This window comes from Rattus norvegicus, chromosome 1, assembly GCF_021556685.1.
Source record: "Rattus norvegicus strain SHRSP/BbbUtx chromosome 1, alternate assembly SHRSP_T2T, whole genome shotgun sequence".
Classification (NCBI taxonomy): Eukaryota; Metazoa; Chordata; class Mammalia; order Rodentia; family Muridae; genus Rattus; species Rattus norvegicus.
Window position 1 is genome coordinate 117,872,298 of NC_141534.1, and position 18,146 is coordinate 117,890,443.

Here is an 18,146-nt window from a genome sequence, read left to right on the forward strand (position 1 = left end):
TATTCCATATTGAAGATTGTTTCGCTAGCAGTTCATATTCCTGGTATAGAATGCCTGGACAACTAAACTAAAACAAAGTATGCTGTTGCTTAAGGGAACAAAAATTAACATTTAGAATTTCTTTGAATCTTCTTAGGAATAAAAATGTTCCGGTAAATCACAGAGACTTCTGGTACGCAACATACACACTCTATAGCGTGTCAGAGAAGACGGAGAATGAAGACAAAGTGAGTGACAGTGCCAGTGCCAGCTCTGGCAGTGACCAGGGGCCCTCCAGCCGACAGCACACCATGGTGTCCTTCCTCAAGCCTGTCCTGAAGCAGATCATAATGGCTGGCAAGTCAATGCAACTGCTGAAGAACCTCAACTGTGCAGAGGGCTCTGCATGTCAGGCAGCAGCCAGAGGTAGCCTGTTTCTTCTATGCATGACTTCTCTGGTCTGATTTAGCTTTTCCATTCACTGTTGTCATCCTCAAAAACAAAGTGGCCACAGCTGTTTATGTCAGTAGAAATTAGCACTGTGCTTTTTGTTTGTTTGGTTGGTTTGGTTTTTTTGTGACAGCATTTTTCTACATAGCCATGGCTATCCTAAAGCTCACTATGTAGACCAGACTGGTCTTAAGCTCAGAGATCTTCTTTCCTCTGCTTCCTGAGCACTGGGATTAAAGGTATACATCACTCTGGTTTATTTAATATTTTTTCTTTTAAAATTTCTTACATGTATACAATAGATTTTGATACCTCTGAGTCTTTCCTTATCCATCTCTTCCCAAGCTGCCCCCCTGCATAACTCCCTCCCAATTTTATTTCCTCTTAGCATTATGTTTTAGTAACCCACTGAGTCCAATTAACTCTACTTATAGGTACATGGTGTGGGCAACCTAACATGGCCACACCCCCAGGCAAGGTTACTCTCCCTCAGTAGCCATTAACCTAAAATAGCTCCTCCACTATTATAGAGTGTGGAGTGTGGCCTTGGGAGCCTCTCTCTCATTTTCAGCTGGCTTGGTTTTGTGCAGGTGACCACTGTTGCTGTGGCTTGGTAAGTACAATGGCCACGTCTTGTTCATAAGGCAGCATTTCACAGCACTCTGACCTTTAGCACTTATATTTTCTCCACCCCGTCTTCCTGGATGTTCTCTGAGCCATGCGGGCAGGGAGATGAGATTGATGCAGGTGTCCCATTAGAGCCTGAACACTTAGTCACTTTGTCTCGTCACTTTGAAAAGTTAAGGGTTTCTGCATTAACCTGCAAAGAAAGAAACTTATTTGACCAAGGATGAGATCTATGGTCAGGGTTCTGTCAGCTGAACACTAGCTAGAGTCATTTGAGAAGTGGGACTCTATATAGAGAACATGTATTCATAAGATTGTCCATAGACAAGTTGATATGGGAGAACATAGGCCATGTGGGCGGTGCTAACCCTGAGCAGATAGTCTTGAGTTTTGTAAGAAATCAGGCTGTGGAAGCCATGGGAACAAACCAGTAAGCAGAGTTCCTCTGTGGCTTCTGTTTCAGTTCCTGCCTTGAGTTCCCTTCATGATGGAGTACAACTGTAAGCTAAATAAACCCTTTTGTTTCCAAGTTGCTTTTTGTCATGGTATTTAACACATCAATAGAAACCCTAACCAAGATATATTTATTGATTGAATATTAATAAATACAACTCATTACTAAATACTAAGTATTACTAAACAGTACAGAATATTAGTTAAAATGTTTAGAAGGCAGTTTGACAACATGGCCATTTAGCAAAACAAATACTAGGTTCCCCCATAGGGTTTATAACCATCTGAGTGAGCCATGGGTCTTTGACCAAGTTTTCAGTACCAACATGAATTCCTTCCTATGGATCCAACCCAAGAGCAGCAGATTAACCACACAAGCTCTATGCAACTATTGTACCATTGTGCGTGTCTTTCCTGACAGGTTGGGTTTGCAGTATTCAGAGTCCAGACATTTGCTTTGGAACTGTCCCTGATGGCAGTGGCCTCTACTATGTCCTTTATTTTATGTGTACTACTGTTTTGCTTGCGTGTATGTATGTCTGTACTACATGTATGTCTGGTACCCACAGAGGTCAGAAATGGGTGTTGGATTTCCTGAAATTTTAAGTTGCAATGAAGGTTCTGGGAATTGAACCTGGGTCCTTTGTAAGTACAAGTATTCTTAGCCAATGAACCATCTCTCCAGCCTCCAAATTTCTTGATGGTCTTGTGCTTGAACTCCAACATACATGGTCTATGGTTGATACAATGAGTTGGCCATGGTCCTACAGTTTCTTTTCTTGTTTCTCTCTTCTTTTTCTGGTTGGTCTAAGATAGAGCTAGCACCTGACAGAGGACCCAGCCTCTGGCATTTTTAATGTGGTACACTGTTTCACTTTTGAATGGACCCTTGCAAGTTTGAACTTGTTACTTCAGTTCAGACAATCCTCAGAGGATTTTTTCTCTTTTTAACCTTTTTGGGAATATAATTAATTTTTTTAAGGTTTATAAGCTGAAAAGACTTGAATGAGACCGACATTGTTTGGGTTTTAAATGACCACAATACTTTGTTATTTTATTCTGCCGTATCTACCTTAATACTTTTGCCTCATAAAAGATTTCCTTTTTTAACAAACTATAATGGGCCAGTGTTGATAGTGTCTTTTCCAGTGAAATTGACTCCTGTAAGTCTTCCTGTGGTCTTACACAGGATGGTAATAATTTTGAGTATTCTGTTTCAAAGATTATTTTGTTCACAATAAAATTAGCCTATACAGTTAATCGGAAATGTTCTGTTTAACTGAGAGTAAAAAGTGGTTTCGATATACTGTAAAGATAAAACAAAAGTAGCAATAGGTCTTCATAGATAATAGAAAACTATCAAGCTCTGTAAAGATGAAATTCATTCTTAAAACTTTTTAGGGCTGGAGAGATGGCTCAGCGGTTAAGAGCACTGACCCAGAGGTCCTGAGTTCAATCCCCAGCAATCACATGGTGGCTCACAACCATCTGTAATGGGATCCGATGCCCTCTTCTGGTGTATCTGAAGACAGCTACAGTGTACTCATATAAATAAAATAAATATATCTTTAAAAACAACAACAACAACTTTTTAACATTTATTTTTTATTTCCACATGCATGCATGTGGTATGTGTCTCTCTCTGTGTGTGTCTGTATTTTGTATGTCATCTATGTATGTGTATGCCTGAGAAGGCCAGAGAGGGCATTGGAGAGTATTGGATTTCTTTCTCTCTCTTTTTTTTTTTTAATGATTTGTTTATTTTATATCTATGAGTACTCTCTGCATGTACACTTGCATGTCAGAAGAGGGCATCAGATCTCATTACAGATGGTTGTGAGCTACCCTGCAGTTGCTGGGAATTGAACTCAGGACCTCTGGAAGAGCAGCCAATGCTCTTAAGTGATGAACCATCACTCCAGCTCAGCATTTGATTTCTCAAAGCTGGAGTTACATGCAGTTGCAGGCCACTTGAAGTGGGTGCTGAAAATGAAACTAGGGTCCTCTGCAGAGACAGTACGCTTTCTTAGCTGCTGAGTCAAAGCTTCCTCTCCACCCCAACGCAGTCAACCTTTTTTAAAATATATTATGTCTGTGTGAGTATATGCCATATGTAAGGATGACGATGGAGACCAGAAGAAGGCATTAGATCCTCTGCAACTGAAGTTAACTGAAGTCGTGAGCTTTCTAATGTGGGCACTGGGAACCAAAGTCTGGTCCTCTGGAAGAGCAGAGGGAATGCTTCGCTGCTTCTCTCCCTCCAGCCTGTGAAACTTACTGGGGAACAGAATTCATTATACATATTTGTATTTCAGATGCAGAAAGAAAAAGCTTATATACCCTCTTTCTGGAATCTATACAGTTACGTCTTCAGCATGGAGAAGATTCTACTACACACATTCTTAATGAAGAACAAGCAACCAAAGAAAACCTAATAAAGATGCAGTCCATTGCTGAAAGGCACCTTGAGCTAGATGACATTCACGACCCACTGTTGGCCATCAACTTTGCAAGGTGATAACATACACCACATTTTCAGTGACTGAGCTAACAGTATCTATGTAATACTTGGTAGTTGTTTCTTCCAGATAGATCTTTTCCTCCTTAAAAACAATCTTTTTTCTTTCTAACAGATGGACCACAACAAGATATTATGTTCACTTGTGTCAGGTGTATAGTTGTGCTCCCTCGTTTGTGAAAGCATACAGATGTGACTCAGCTAACATCTCTCTTGTACCCTAGCACCCTCGGAATATTTGCTCACCTAGAATATGCTTCTAAAAGGTCCAGACAGGCTCTGTACTGCCTCCCTCTGTGTTACATGTGTTTGGGTCTTAGAATGCTGTGAGGAACTTAACTCCAGTGGAATAGGCCATTAATGCCCTTCACTAATACCATTCACTGTGTATAGCACTAATGAAGGAATAATTCCAACACTGACCCTAATTGCAGCAGTGGTTCAGAAAGGATGCTCTGGGGAAAAGGTTTCTTTCTGTAGTGATTGATAATTTGAAGCTAAAGGTAAAACTGGGACTCTAGGTTGTGGTTTATTAGAATTCTGTCAACAACTCATAAAAATGAACACTCACATTTTAATATTGAAGGTTGTATTTGGAGCAGAGTGACTTTCATGAGAAGTTTGCTGGTGGTGACATATGTGTGGACAGATCATCAGAATCTGTGACCTGCCAGACTTTTGAATTAACGCTGAGGTCTTGCCTCTATCCTCACATTGATAAACAGTATCTACATTGCTGTGGAAACCTCATGCAGACCTTAAAGAGAGATTTCAGGTAAAGGGGTTGTAGGGCGGCAGTTTAACTCTGGAGGTAATAACTTGTTAGTAACCAACAGATTTTTTTTCCTCCTTTTCCTTTTTTTCTTCTTCTTTCTTTTTTTTTTTTTTTTTTTTTTTTTTTCCAGAGCTGGGGACCAAACCCAGGGCCTTGCGCTCGCTAGGCAAGCGCTCTACCGCTGAGCTAAATCCCCAACCCCTTTCTTCTTCTTTCATTCTCTTTTGGTTTTGTGTCTTATGTGTTTTGGGTACTGACAGTCAAGTGTAGAACCTTCTGTACAATAATTTTTGAAGTCTGTATTTCAGGCAAACTTTAATTTGAAAATGGGTATGTATTATTTGTTGACAATCTTTTGAAAAGATCCGTTAACTGTCAAGATTTAAGTATATTGTATACTTAATTATCTAAAGATCTTTGTCAAAAGGCATACCAAAAGAAAGAAACTCTCAAAATATGCAGTGTGCTCTGAGAAGAAAAATATGTTATTTGGTAATAGATAACTAGTTCTAACTCCGGCTTATTCGTGTCCATGCGTAGTCTCCATAAGTTCATAAAATTGCTTTCGATTGCTATGATAAAACACTGACCAGAAGCGACTTGGAGGGAAAGGATATATTTGGCCTACAGCTCACATTTCATCATTGATGGAAACCAAAGGAGGAACCTGGAGGCAGGAGCTGAAGCAGAGATCAGAGTAATGTTTCTTGAATGGCTTGCTCCCCTTGGCTAGCTCAGCCTACTTTCTTATATAACCCAGGACCACCAGCCCTTTCAGGTGGCATCATTCACAGTGGGCTGGGCCCCCCTTATCAATTATGAATCAAAAAAAAAACAAAAACAAAAAACTTCACAGACTTGCCTACAGGCCAATCTGATAGAGGGGTTTTTCTAACTGAGGTTTCCTATTCCAGATGACCCAAGGTGTGTCAAGTTGTGAAAAACTAACAGCATATTGGGTTAAATACAGAGGTTAATAAGCAGGATGTTTAATATGGTAGGATCTCTCTTTTCCCTAATGCATAGCAGAAGACTAAAATGAAATATTCCTTATAGTAACTAAATCTTTATATGGTAAAATTTTAATTCATTTTGTTTCATTTTTGTGATTTGCCTCTCAAAACTTGCCTTCTCAAATTTTTGAGAAGAATGAATATTTCTAATTCTAGTCAGTGTTTTTACATACACGTGTCTGACAAATGACTGTTGGTGTATAAACCTGGTGTTTTTCTAGAATTCCACAGTACAGGCATAAGATGTCTTATGTCACTTACATGTCTTCTCTTTTTCAAGGCTAGTGGAATACTTGCAGGCCATGAGGAATTTTTTCTTGATGGAAGGTGGAGACACCATGTATGACTTCTATACTTCAATTTTTGATAAAATAAGAGAAAAGGAAACCTGGCAAAATGTGTCTTTTCTAAATGTTCAGCTCCAAGAAGCAGTAGGACAACGCTATCCTGAAGATAGTTTACGGTAACATAAGCCATATACCATGAAATCATCTATGAACTTTTACATATGATTATTAGTTACTTTTTGTCTTTATTACCAAAATACCTAATAGAGGCTACATCAAGGTAGGTATATTTTGGCTTACAGACTGGAAGACTTGTGTATGTCCTAGCAGGGAGGATATAGTTAGGCAGAGCAGTTAACACCGTGTCCGAGGGAGTATATGGTAATACGGTAGGAAGTAGGATAGGAAACAGCACCAGGAATAACACTCCCGAGGGCACTTCAGAAAACTGCTTGTTCCAGCTTAGCCCACCTCCTAAGTTTTCAGAACCTCCCAAAATAGCTCTAGCATTCAAGTCATGTATATATGGAAGATGGTACATACTCAGACCACACCGCATATGTCGTCGTATTCACATTAACCCTACAAATTGTTTCGCAAATTAGAAAATGAAAGTTGAGCCAGGCAGTGGTGGTGCACACTTTTGATCCCAGCACTTGCAAGGCAGAGGCAAGTAGATCTCTGAGTCAAGTCCAGCCTGTACTATAAAGTGTTCCAGGACAACCAGGGCTACATAGAGAAACCCTGTCTCAAAAAAGAAAGAAAGAAAGAAAGAAAGAAAGAAAGAAAGAAAGAAAGAAAGAAAGAAAGAAAGAAAGAAAGAAGGAAAGAAAGAAAGAAAAAAACGAAAGTCAAAGCTGAGGTATGGTGGCCTATTCTTGTGATGCCTGGTATTTAAGGTCTGAGACAAGGAGCCCATCTGCGTCTGGGGTTTTGAGGCCAACCTTTATCTCTAGGCATAACACAAAGAAAGGCTAAGGAGGTGGTTCAGTGGATAAAGAACTTGCCACACAAGCATGAGGACCAGAGTTTGGATCCCCAGCACCCATATAAGAAAAAGCATATGGGCGTGACAGTCCATCTGTAATCCCAGCCCTTGTGAGGTATCAGGTGGTGGCGCTGTGACTGCTACAAGCTATCTTATCAAACTTGTCTTATCTCACTTGTCAGTGAGAGCCCGGCCTCAATGAATCAAGTAAAAAGTGTTAACCTCTGACCTATACAGAGACACACAAAAATACACGAACACATTGCACACACTACACACATATGTACCTCCTACCCACCGAAAAAGAAAGAAGGGGAGGGGGTAAGTTAAGTCAGTGGCTGGTAATGTAAATAGTAAAACTTCTGAGGGAGATCAGGGGGTCGAGACCAACCAGCCTGTTGAGTAGGATGGCTTCTATAAGTTCCTACGCATTAGTATTGCTAACTTTTATTAGCTCTGCCTCCTTGAAGATATCCATAGCCTCTCCGGCAGGCCAGGTTCTCCTAGTGACTCAGCCTTGCTCTGTTCCATCACAAGGGACTTAACCCTCAGGATGATACCCACCGCTCAGACTCAAGCCCTCCTGTGTGCCTCACACCAGACAGAAAGGAGCTTTGCACTTTCAGGCTTCATTTTGTCCTGCCACGTGTCTTACACACTACCACGCCATGTGCTCTCTTCTCTTCTGCTGCATTTCATATCACAGATATTCACTTCCCCAAGTGCTGTTCTTCCTCACCCCCAGGCCTCCTCCAGTGTGTGCTCTCCCTGCTCATGACCTAACACTCATTTTGTCTGCTCATTAGTGTGCCTTGTGTTTTCTGTGCCGTGAAAGCAGCTCTATGGATCTGCCCTGGAAGCAGGACAATAGGACTCTGTCTTCTGCACTTGGTGAATGTTGATGTTACAAACTGCTAAAAACTAAAACAGCTTTATCTACTGCCACGGCAATGAGTTGGATAGTTCATGTAACTCATGCTCTGCCCTTACCTCTTATTTCCCTGGATGCCCTATTTTAAATCTTCCATAGTTTACATCCAGGTTATCAGCTAGTATCTCTAACAGTAGCAAGATCACTGTCAGGATCTGTAAATCATATGAGAAAAGGATAGTTGCTGGCACGTGGATATTTCCGTGTTCTGGTTTGCTTCCTTTCTTCGTAAAGGAGTGCATAGACAGAGCAGTACACACAGCACCTGCAACAAAGCAGACCCCATTGCACTAAGCCCGTGGAGGCACACCAGAGCAGTTCTAGTCCTTGCCCACAGTGCCTAACTGTAAAGGTCAGTCTTTTAGCCTGGCCTTCACCAGAATTAAGTTCCCAGCCTATTCTCAAAGTTTGTTTTTAATTCCAGTTCCCTTCTAACATTGTTGAGTATTTGTAGTAGCAAAACTCATTATTTTAAAACTAATTGGTGTTGGGGCACACATAGCTATAACCCCAGCACTACAAAGGTAGAATCATGAAGATCTCAAGTTTGAAGCCAGTCTACAATACCTAGTGAGAGACTATCTCAGAAACCAGACATGTTGGGCTGGAGAGATGGCTCAGCGGTTAAGAGCACCCGACTACTCTTCCAGAGGTCCTGAGTTCAATTCCCAGCAACCACATGGTGGCTCATAACCATCTGTAAGGAGATCCAATGCCCTCTTCTGGTGTATCTGAAGACAGCTACAGTGTACTTATATATAATAAATGAATAAAAAAAAAAAAAAAAAAAAAAGAAACCAGACATGTTGGCACAGTCATTTCCATGTCATCTACGTACCAAAACCTTGTCTCAAAAAACAAAATTGCTGGTTGAGGTAGCTTATATCTGTAATAGTAACACTAAGAATGCTGGGGGGGGAGAAGGATTGCCATATATTTGAGGCAAATCTGGGCTGTACTGTGAGACCCTGTCTCAAAAGGTTGGGGCAGGGATGAGGGGGATCAAAAAGAACTGCCACTTATTTCTAAAAGCAAGTTCCTATTCTGTGGTATAAGCCAGAAAATGTAAGTTAATTAGCATATTTTAATTCGAGGATCCACCCACAGGGTGGGTGGATGGATGTGTGGTGCTACTGTTGTCAGGACCTCAGTCACAGTACCTAAGTGTTGTACCCCTGAGGAGCGCTCCCTGCCCATGAACCCGTTTGTAAGAATATTTGTATATGCACATAGTATTATCACTCAACTAAAATGGAAATTTCTTCATTCAGTTTATCTATATCTTTTGAAAATGTTGATACAACTAAGAAGAAACTACCCGTTCATATCTTAGATGGTCTTACCCTAAGCTACAAGGTAAGCACTAATCACTTTTTTATATAAAAATTGATTTTTAGTAAAACTAAGGTATGTAAGTGATATTGTATTTTGACTTTTTTATTTTGGTTTGGTTTTTGTAGGTCCCATGGCCTGTGGACATTGTTATAAGTGTAGAATGTCAAAAAATCTATAATCAGGTGTTCCTTCTTCTACTGCAAATAAAATGGGCAAAATACAGCCTGGATGTTCTACTGTTTGGTGGTAAGACTTGATTTCAGTAAATTAGCTAATTTGATTTTGGTCCTGGAAAGTTTTTTTTTTAAGGTTGCCTTAGTTAGGGCTTTATTGCTGTAAGGAGACACCATGACCACATTCAACTCTTATAATTGGGGCCAGCTTACAGTTTCAGAGATTTACATCTTAAGCCAATGGCACCAGAAAGAGACTCTGTCACTGGCCCGACTTGAGCTTATGAGAACTAAAAGCCCACCCCAGTGATACACTTCCTCCAACAAGGCCACACCTCCTATGGCCACTCCCTATGGCCAAGCATTCACACATAAATCTATGGGGGCCATTTGTATTCAAACCAACCCATAGGTTTTCATTATTTTTTATATGTAAACAAACATCAAACTGGCACAGATCTATAACAGCAGTGTTAACAATCCCCAACTACAAGAATGAAGTTTGGGGCTGGAAGGGATACCTCAGCAGTAAAGAGTACTGGCTGCTCTTCCAGAAGATCCATTTTGGGCAGCTCACAACTGCTTCTGACACCAGGTCCAAAATATCAGACCATCCTCTTCTAGCCTCTGCAATGCACAGTGCACACACAAAAAATATATCATACAACATCTATTCTCACATATACAAAAATAATGAAGTATTAGGAACTCATAGGGTTGATCTTAAATGTAATAACGTTTTAGGAAATGACTCAATATTCTTCTGTCATGAAAAAGTTTAGTGAGGGTTTGACAGGTATTTTTCTACCTCAGTGGTGATAACAAAAATGTATTTATTGTTTATCTGTCTTCCTTGTGTCTCCCCAGTGCTAAGATTAAGAGATGTGTGTTATTATAACTGGTTTATTCAGTGCTAGGAAGTTAACCCAGGGCCTCGAGTATGAGGCAACTGAGCTCCAGCTCCAGTCTCATGAAACTTGGTATTCATCTTCCCAAGGCATAGACATGCCCTTGTTAGGTTCACAGCCATGCTGATGCCTCATGTCTCATCTCATGTTAGGGAACAGTGGCTTTCAATTAAATCTCTTTGTGCTCATTTTGTCTTTTCAATCATCTGTAGAACTGGCTAATGCTGCTGAAAAATCCCAAGCAAAGGAAGACGTTCTGCGTGACCAAGATACACCCGCCCAGTTCGGACCACCAAAAGAGTCATTAAGACAACAGATTCATCGAATGTTTCTCTTAAGAGTGAAGCTCATGCACTTTGTAAATAGTTTACACAACTACATCATGACCAGGGTTGGTATTTGTCTGTCTGTCTTCTCTGTTCTTTTGTCCTGTGTAAGTGGTGGTTCAGAGACAACACTCATCATGTGTTTATAGCTACACAAGGGTCACAGAACACTTAGAGATTATGGGGGGAAAAGATAAACAATTTCATCATAAAATAGCATGTCAGTGAGAGGTAGTATGTTTTACAAATACTTTTATTCTTTGAGAATTTCATATATTTTGATCATATTTACCTGAGTACCTCCTCTTTAACTCCTCTTAGATCCACTTCCCTTATTTTATTTTATTTTATTTTATTTTTTAATTAACCCAGACACTCCAGTTTGTTTAGTCTGTATACTGAGTGGATGCCCCATCCATGGGAGCATGGTTGATCTTCTAGGAGCCATACCTCTAAAGAAAACTGAGTCTCCCTCTCCCAAAAGTCATCAACAGTTATAGTTGGGAGCTCCTGAATCCCTTAGCACTGTGCTAGAATGTTGACCGGCTTGATCTTATGGAGGTCCCACAGCTGCTGTGTGCCTCCTAAGTGCAGTGATCCTGTCATGTCCATGAGACACTGTTTGGCTCTGTCCTCCCTGATCACCTGGTCTCAGTCTTTCCCCCACCTCTTCCATGATGGTGCCTGTCTTAGCAGGGGCTCAGGGGCTATAATGTAAATGCCCCATTTGTGTGTGAGCCCTTCTACAAACCAGCCTTGTGTCCAGAGACTAGTTCTTGTCCACATTCGTAAGAATGGGCACACCATAGCTCCTCTTTTGGAATGACCTTTAGAACTTGCTCAGGAGCCCACTAAATTTCATCACTGTCTCTGGAAAATGGCATCAATATTTAGTAATAACCCAAATCCTTGGTAAGGGTGATATTTTATAAGGAAGAGGTTCAACTGGATTATATATATACTTTTTTTTTCTATGAAGGAATGGGCTAAGGAGACAGCTCAGTGGCTAAGGCGCTTACTGAGTACTTATGAAGACTGGTGTGCAGCTCTCCAGAGCACAACCCCTGCTAGTTAGTGTGTTGGTAACCTGCTTGTAATTCCAGCTCAAGAGAGCAAAGAGGCCTGCCTCAGAAAATAAAGTGAAGGCTAGCATCGACCTTCGGCCTCATACATGTGCACAAGCATACTCACTACTCACAAGTCCATGTGAAAAATGTTCTCCATAAAGCAAGTACACTGCATTTCTTGGTCACCTAAAACTCAGTTCCAGATGCAGCTCTCAGAAACACTAACTTTGGAAGCATTAGGGACCAATCATTGAGCACAGAGCATTTTAGTAATCAAGTCCACAAAGGACCTTCCGTTGTGCCCCAAAGCTTGTCAGCTCTAAACTCGTCTTGTTGGGCTGCAGTGACTTTAAACCCAGTGTGAGAATGTGACTGAGTTGTGCTGAATACCTGATTGCAACCAGCAGTCTTCACAGAGCCAGCTTAAAGCCCTTAATTGTATAAAGGAATAAGTAGGAGCTTCATTTTTTACTTACTTTTCTATTTAGAGTTAGGTTTCTCTTAGAGAAAGACCAACACTGTATTGTGAAAACTTATCAAAATTCATTGAAGTTGTTTGTATTATAAAAATGTCATAATGTCACAAATGTCATACCGTGTTTACACTTTTCAGTGTTTTTTGTTTGTTTGGTTTGGTTGTTGAACTTCTTTCTTCCCTTTAGGAAGTCTATTCTAAGGGAAGGTATTTGTTTTGTGTCCAAGTGGCTATCCCAGGGTCTGGTCCCGCCATTGTCTAGGCTCAGAAAAACAAGCTTTTAAGGCAGGGTATTAGGGGTCGTAAATATGCTATAGCTCAGTACTAGAATATTTGTTTAACATATATGAAGCCTAGGGTTCTGTTTCCAGCACTGAGTGAGATAGCTCAGTTGGCAAATTGCTTGCCAAAAAACCATTAATTACTGAGTTTGGATCCCCAGAACCCACATAATCCACATGTGAAGCTAGTAGTGCATGCCTTTAATTCCAGCACTCGGGAGGCAGAGGCAGGCAGTTCTCTGAGTTTGAGGACATTGTGGTCTACAAAGTGAGTTCTAGAACAGCAAGAACTGCACAGAGAAACCCTGTCTTTACAAAACAAAACACATGTCATTGCACAGACCTAGGGAAGGAGGCAGAAACAAGAGGATCCTAGGGCTTGCTGGCCATGTAACCTGCACAAACAGATGGGTGCTAATTTAGCTTCTTGTCTTTTTTTGTCTTCTTATTCAAGATTCTTCACAGTACCGGGCTGGAGTTTCAGCATCAAGTTGAGGAAGCCAAGGATTTAGATCAGTTGATTAAAATCCACTACAGGTATTTGTCAACCATCCATGACCGATGTCTGCTGAGAGAAAAGGTATGTAAAATACCATCTCAAGTACAATCAGTGGGGATAAAAGGAATTTAGGCACATGGGAATGTCTTCCTACTGTGGAATTTTGAATTCTAAAACTACTGTCATGCACAATCTTTTTTTAGGAAAAACTAAGTTAGATGGGATTATAAACATGTGCCCCACTACCAGCAATTACATTTAAGAAAAATATAAGTATACAGAACTGGAAAGTTAAGTCTGCAGTCAGGCAATGAACGTGTACCCACCAATTCGTTATGAATATGTGGAACTGAATGGTTTTGCAACCATTGGGACTTGTGCCTCAGGTGCACTGATGAATCTAAATGGCACTTAAGAGTGAAAGTCTGTGTGATGTCAAAATAAAAAAATAAAAAAGAATGAAAGTCTGCCATCCTGAAATGCAGGTTTACATTCCGTGTGGGTCAGGTCAGAGCCTCACACCCTTCTCATACATAAAAGATAATCATTGTAATGTGTGCTTTCTCTGTGACCCAAGTTAGGCAGACGTATTGGTGTCGTTGTTACATAGTTACAAAGCCTATCTTTTATCTCAAACATTGATCTTTAGGTCAGCTTCGTGAAAGAAGCCATTATGAAAGTGTTGAACTTGGCGCTCATGTTTGCAGAAGGTTGGCAGGCAGGCCTAGGGGCTTGGCAGTAAGTATATGTGTGCTATGTGTAACCTGTATTGTAACCATTTCTAACTAGCTTCATTTGAGGAGTCTTTTCACCCCCAATACAGAATACTGTAGCTATGAACTTAAGAGTGTAGTTCATTGACTTACCTGCTCTGCATAAGACCTGAAGTTCAATCCTATGTACCAACAATAAATATAACTTAGTTAAACTAGATAGCATCAGGAAAGTCAGTTTTTTTATAAGGCACAAACAGTTTTAAAAAACTAAGGTGGTTTAATAAGAATAAGCAAACATTCTTAGATAATCTGCATGCCTCAATTTCTTAACTATGTACACCTTCAAACACGGAGAAGTATAAAGGGCAGCATAACACACCCGTGTGACTCCCCACAGCAGATTCTGAGGAGGACCCCACCACTTCACACTTGCTGAATGAAACATTTTAAAGTCAATTATGGATATCATGCTGGTTACTCTCCAAATTTCCATGTTTGTAAGCTCTGAAAGATGTTATTTATACAGTATTTTTTACTGTGTCATTTAGAAAGGCAAGCGACTTAAAGTCAATAAGCAGAAGAGAGCCCAGTCTAGCAGGAACATCTCCAGTTTTTTGTTGTTTGTTTGTTTGTTTCTATGCAAGGGTTTGAACTCAGGACCTTACTCACATGTGTAATGTGAATGCTTTACTACTGGGCTACACTACCAGCCCAGCTATCTTCTGTCAATTTGAATATGTAGCTCAGTGCTTAGCCTCTATTTCCTTTATGAATTATATGCAATGATAATTTGATGAAGTAAAACTGCATGCCTTGTGGCTTGGAGGTTTTAGTTGTGTGCTTGTGCCTGTATGAGGAGTATATTCACATCAGTATGTGAGGATGCATGTCCCTTTGCACAGGAGGCCAGAAGAGGGTGTCTAGGTATCTTCCTCCGTCATTCTCCACACACTTCTGAGTCACAATTTCACCCTGAACCTGGCACTTTTCTCGACCAAATTGGAAGCCAGTAAGCCCCAGCAACCTTTTTGTCTCCTCCCTCCTCAAAACTGTGGTTCCAGGCATATGAGAGGTTATGTGGGTGCTGAGATCCAAATTCTGGGCCTCATTGCTGCACAGCAAATACTCTTAACCGCTGAGCTTCCTTTCCAACCCCTGAGCAGGTTTTACAACAGTTTGTATTTAGTCCGTGTTAATAAAAGAGGGAAAGAGTTCCCCTCAGTGCTGCTGTCATTCAGAACCTTAAACTGGAGCCTTGTGATGGTGAGGACATTCATAAGTGAAGGTTTAAAAACACTAGCGTGGGCTGGTGGGATGACTCAGCACATAAAAGCGTTTGCCACACAAGCTTGACAGCTGAATTCAAGCCTCAAAACCCACAGAAAGGTGGAGAAAGAACTTATATGCTTGTAGTGGTACACACGTGAGCACACACATTGCTCCCAGAAATGTACAGTAATAGTAGATACAAGGAAAAGGAACCAGAGGCCAGGAATGTAGCTCTGTGCTGAAGCACTTGCCTAGGATGGCCCGTGTCCTGAGTTCTGTTCCTCACACACAAAACAAAACATATACCTTCCTGACTTGATTCATCCTCTCCAACTATGCAGAACTACATTTTTCTGAAACATTTAACCAGATCAGGGGATCACTATTCCAGATGCTTTACTAAATTTGAACTGTTTTCATTTCTACAACAAATTGTCAGAAAAAAAGCAGGGATGAGGACGTTAAGCAAATCAGAGCTGGTATGGGGACATAAATTTTAGCCTACTTAGAAAGTGGAGGCTGTAAGATCATGAGTTAAAGGCTCTGTGCATACCAATATTTAGGAGAGGTTTGTGATATATGAAATTTGTTTCTAAGTAAGTACTATGATAAGGCTCAGGGGGGTTGTTGGCTCTAGGTTGATAACTGCCAGAGATGGTTGATGAGCTGTGAGACACACACATACACACACCTGCTCACTCCAGAAAGGGAACCCAGACAGCAAAGTAATAAATACACCAGAGTCAAACTTGGTGAGCCCATGAGCACACACTGGGATTATTGATAAGAGTGCGGATGGTTGGTCACTTAGAAGACCAAGAATAGGGCTGGAGAGAGCTCAGTGGTTAAGACTATTGATTGCTCTTCTAGAAGTCCTGAGTTCAAATCCCAGCAACCACATGGTGGCTCACAACCATCTGTAATGAGATCTGATGCCCTTTTCTAGTGTGTCTGAAGACAGCTACAGTGTAGTTATACATAATAAATAAATCTTTAAAACGAAAAAAAGACCAAGAATAATCAAAAATATATCAGCTATGCCAGCAAAAGGGTCGCCAGGATTGGGCGATGATTCATCAAAGCCACTCCCATTTTAGGAGCTCTCTGAAGGATCATCAGCTAGCTTGACAGAATCTCTTCTCTGTCCAGTCCTCTGGGCAGATTCTCCTCCCCCAGCACTTACTGCCTTCTATAAAGGTGGGGAAGGGACATCAAGAAGCTTCCTAGTGGGGACTGGAAAGATGGCTCAGTGGTGAAGAGCACTGGCTGATCTTCCAGAGGTCCTGAGTTCAATTCCCAGCAACCACATGGTGGCTCACAACCATCTGTATTGTTTGTTTTTTTGTTTTGGGTTTTTTTTTTTCTTTCTGATTTTTACTTTTTTATTGGATTCTTTTTTTTATTTACATTTCAAATGTTATCCTCTTTCCTGGTTTCCCGTCTATAAACCCCCTATGCTATACCCCCTCCCCCTGCTTCTATGAGGGTGTTCTTCTGGTGTGTCTGAAGATAGTGACAGTGTACTCATATGCATTAAATAAATCAATCTTAAAAAAAAAAAAAAAAAAAGAAGCTACTTTACTTCATGAGTCCCCTCTCTTCTGCAAGCCATGGGTAGGTGGTGATAACAAGGAATGTGTCAATTTGGAAAAGATCCCTGTACGTATAAACATATTGTAAAGTGTTTTCCTTTTTTTTTTTTTTTCTTCTTTTTTCGGAACTGGGGACCGAACCCAGGGCCTTGTGCTTGCTAGGCAAGCACTCTACCACTGAGCTAAATCCCCAACCCCGTAAAGTGTTTTCCTATGTGTTTTGGATCTCTGTGAGTTCAAGGCCAGCCTGGTCTACAGAGTGAATTCCAGGACAACCAGGGCTATACTGAGAAACCCCGTGTGCCAGGGATAGAGAGGAAGGGCTGTAGGATGTGAGTCCAGATACTTGGAGCCTAAGCACATTACTTTCGTATCAGTCCTAGCCAATATGAGGCCATCTGTCTATGAAAAATAATGTAAATTAATGTAAAGCAGTGTTTCATATTTTATGGTCATTATGTTAGCCTATAGGATTTTAGAAGTTATTCCAATGCGAATTTTACAGCCTGCCTATTACTAGTTCCTTAATATAAATTGAAATTTGTTTTCTTTCTTTCTTAGAATGGAATCTATAGAGAAAATGGAATCTGACTTTAAAAACTGCCACATGTTTCTGGTAACCATTTTAAATAAAGCTGTCTGTAGAGGATCTTTTCCCCACCGTGAGTACATCTTCTTACCTGTCATAGCCTTCCAGTTTCATTGTAACTGAGTGTGTGTGCCAACGTTTGTTAGTACTCACATGGAGAGTGAGGCTTTTTCATTTCATAACTAGAAAATACCGAGTCGTGATTTAATTGGTTCTGCAGAGTTATGACAGGATGGGTAAATATCGTATGGGTATCACTAAAACTAAAGATCTCGCTGAGTCCTGTGCCTTTTATTCCAGTGGATTTCTAAAACTGAGATGTAATGGCTTGGAGAGCTGCTCTCTCGTTCTTGACTATCATATGAGTCCTTAGTAACTATGCCTTTATAAATGACACAAACTTTTAGAAATTTTAGAACTTCCAAAACTGCCTCTCATTACAAAGAAATGTGGATTTTTACAGTTCAGAACATAGGGTGAGAAGGAGATAAGAGGTTTGTGAAGTGAATTATTGAGGAGGTTTTTGTCTAGACTAAATGGTATCTCTGCCCAGTCCTCCTTTGAATGTAAAGAATATATATATAATTTTTTCAAGCCAGGTGGTAGTGGTGGCTCACACCTTTAATCCCAGCACTCAGGAGGGAGAGGCAGGTTGAGCTCTAAGTTTGAGACCAGCCTGGTCTACAGAGTGAGTTCCAGGATAGCCAGGGCTACACAGAGAAAGTCTGTCTCAAAAAAAAAAAAAAAAAAAAAAAAAAACAATAAATAAAATAACTAATAATAATGCTAATCTCGTCTCCATTTGTATATTTTCTGACTGTTAAACACTTACTAAGCATAGCCAGCCAGATGTGACAAAAGTATTGCAATTGTCTGTCTAAGCAGTAACATTGGT

At 40.5% G+C, this 18,146-nt stretch overlaps 1 protein-coding gene across 2 annotated transcripts in view; it reads left to right on the forward strand.

Annotated features, from left to right (window-relative positions):
- The window catches only part of Tubgcp5 (tubulin gamma complex component 5), a 35,664-nt gene that overhangs the window by 16,589 nt on the left and 929 nt on the right, over window positions 1–18,146 (forward strand). The window contains exons 13-22 of one of the 2 annotated variants that reach the window (XR_015623939.1): window positions 137–405; window positions 3,872–4,023; window positions 4,614–4,802; window positions 6,096–6,278; window positions 9,293–9,377; window positions 9,482–9,602; window positions 10,650–10,828; window positions 13,041–13,166; window positions 13,735–13,823; window positions 17,224–17,324. Coding sequence is in view for 1 of the 2 variants with exons in the window: in NM_001107516.1 (NP_001100986.1) it covers window positions 137–405; window positions 3,825–4,023; window positions 4,614–4,802; window positions 6,096–6,278; window positions 9,293–9,377; window positions 9,482–9,602; window positions 10,650–10,828; window positions 13,041–13,166; window positions 13,735–13,823; window positions 17,224–17,324 (1,541 nt within the window). In the remaining variant the exon portion in view is untranslated. 2 annotated transcript variants of the gene reach the window in all.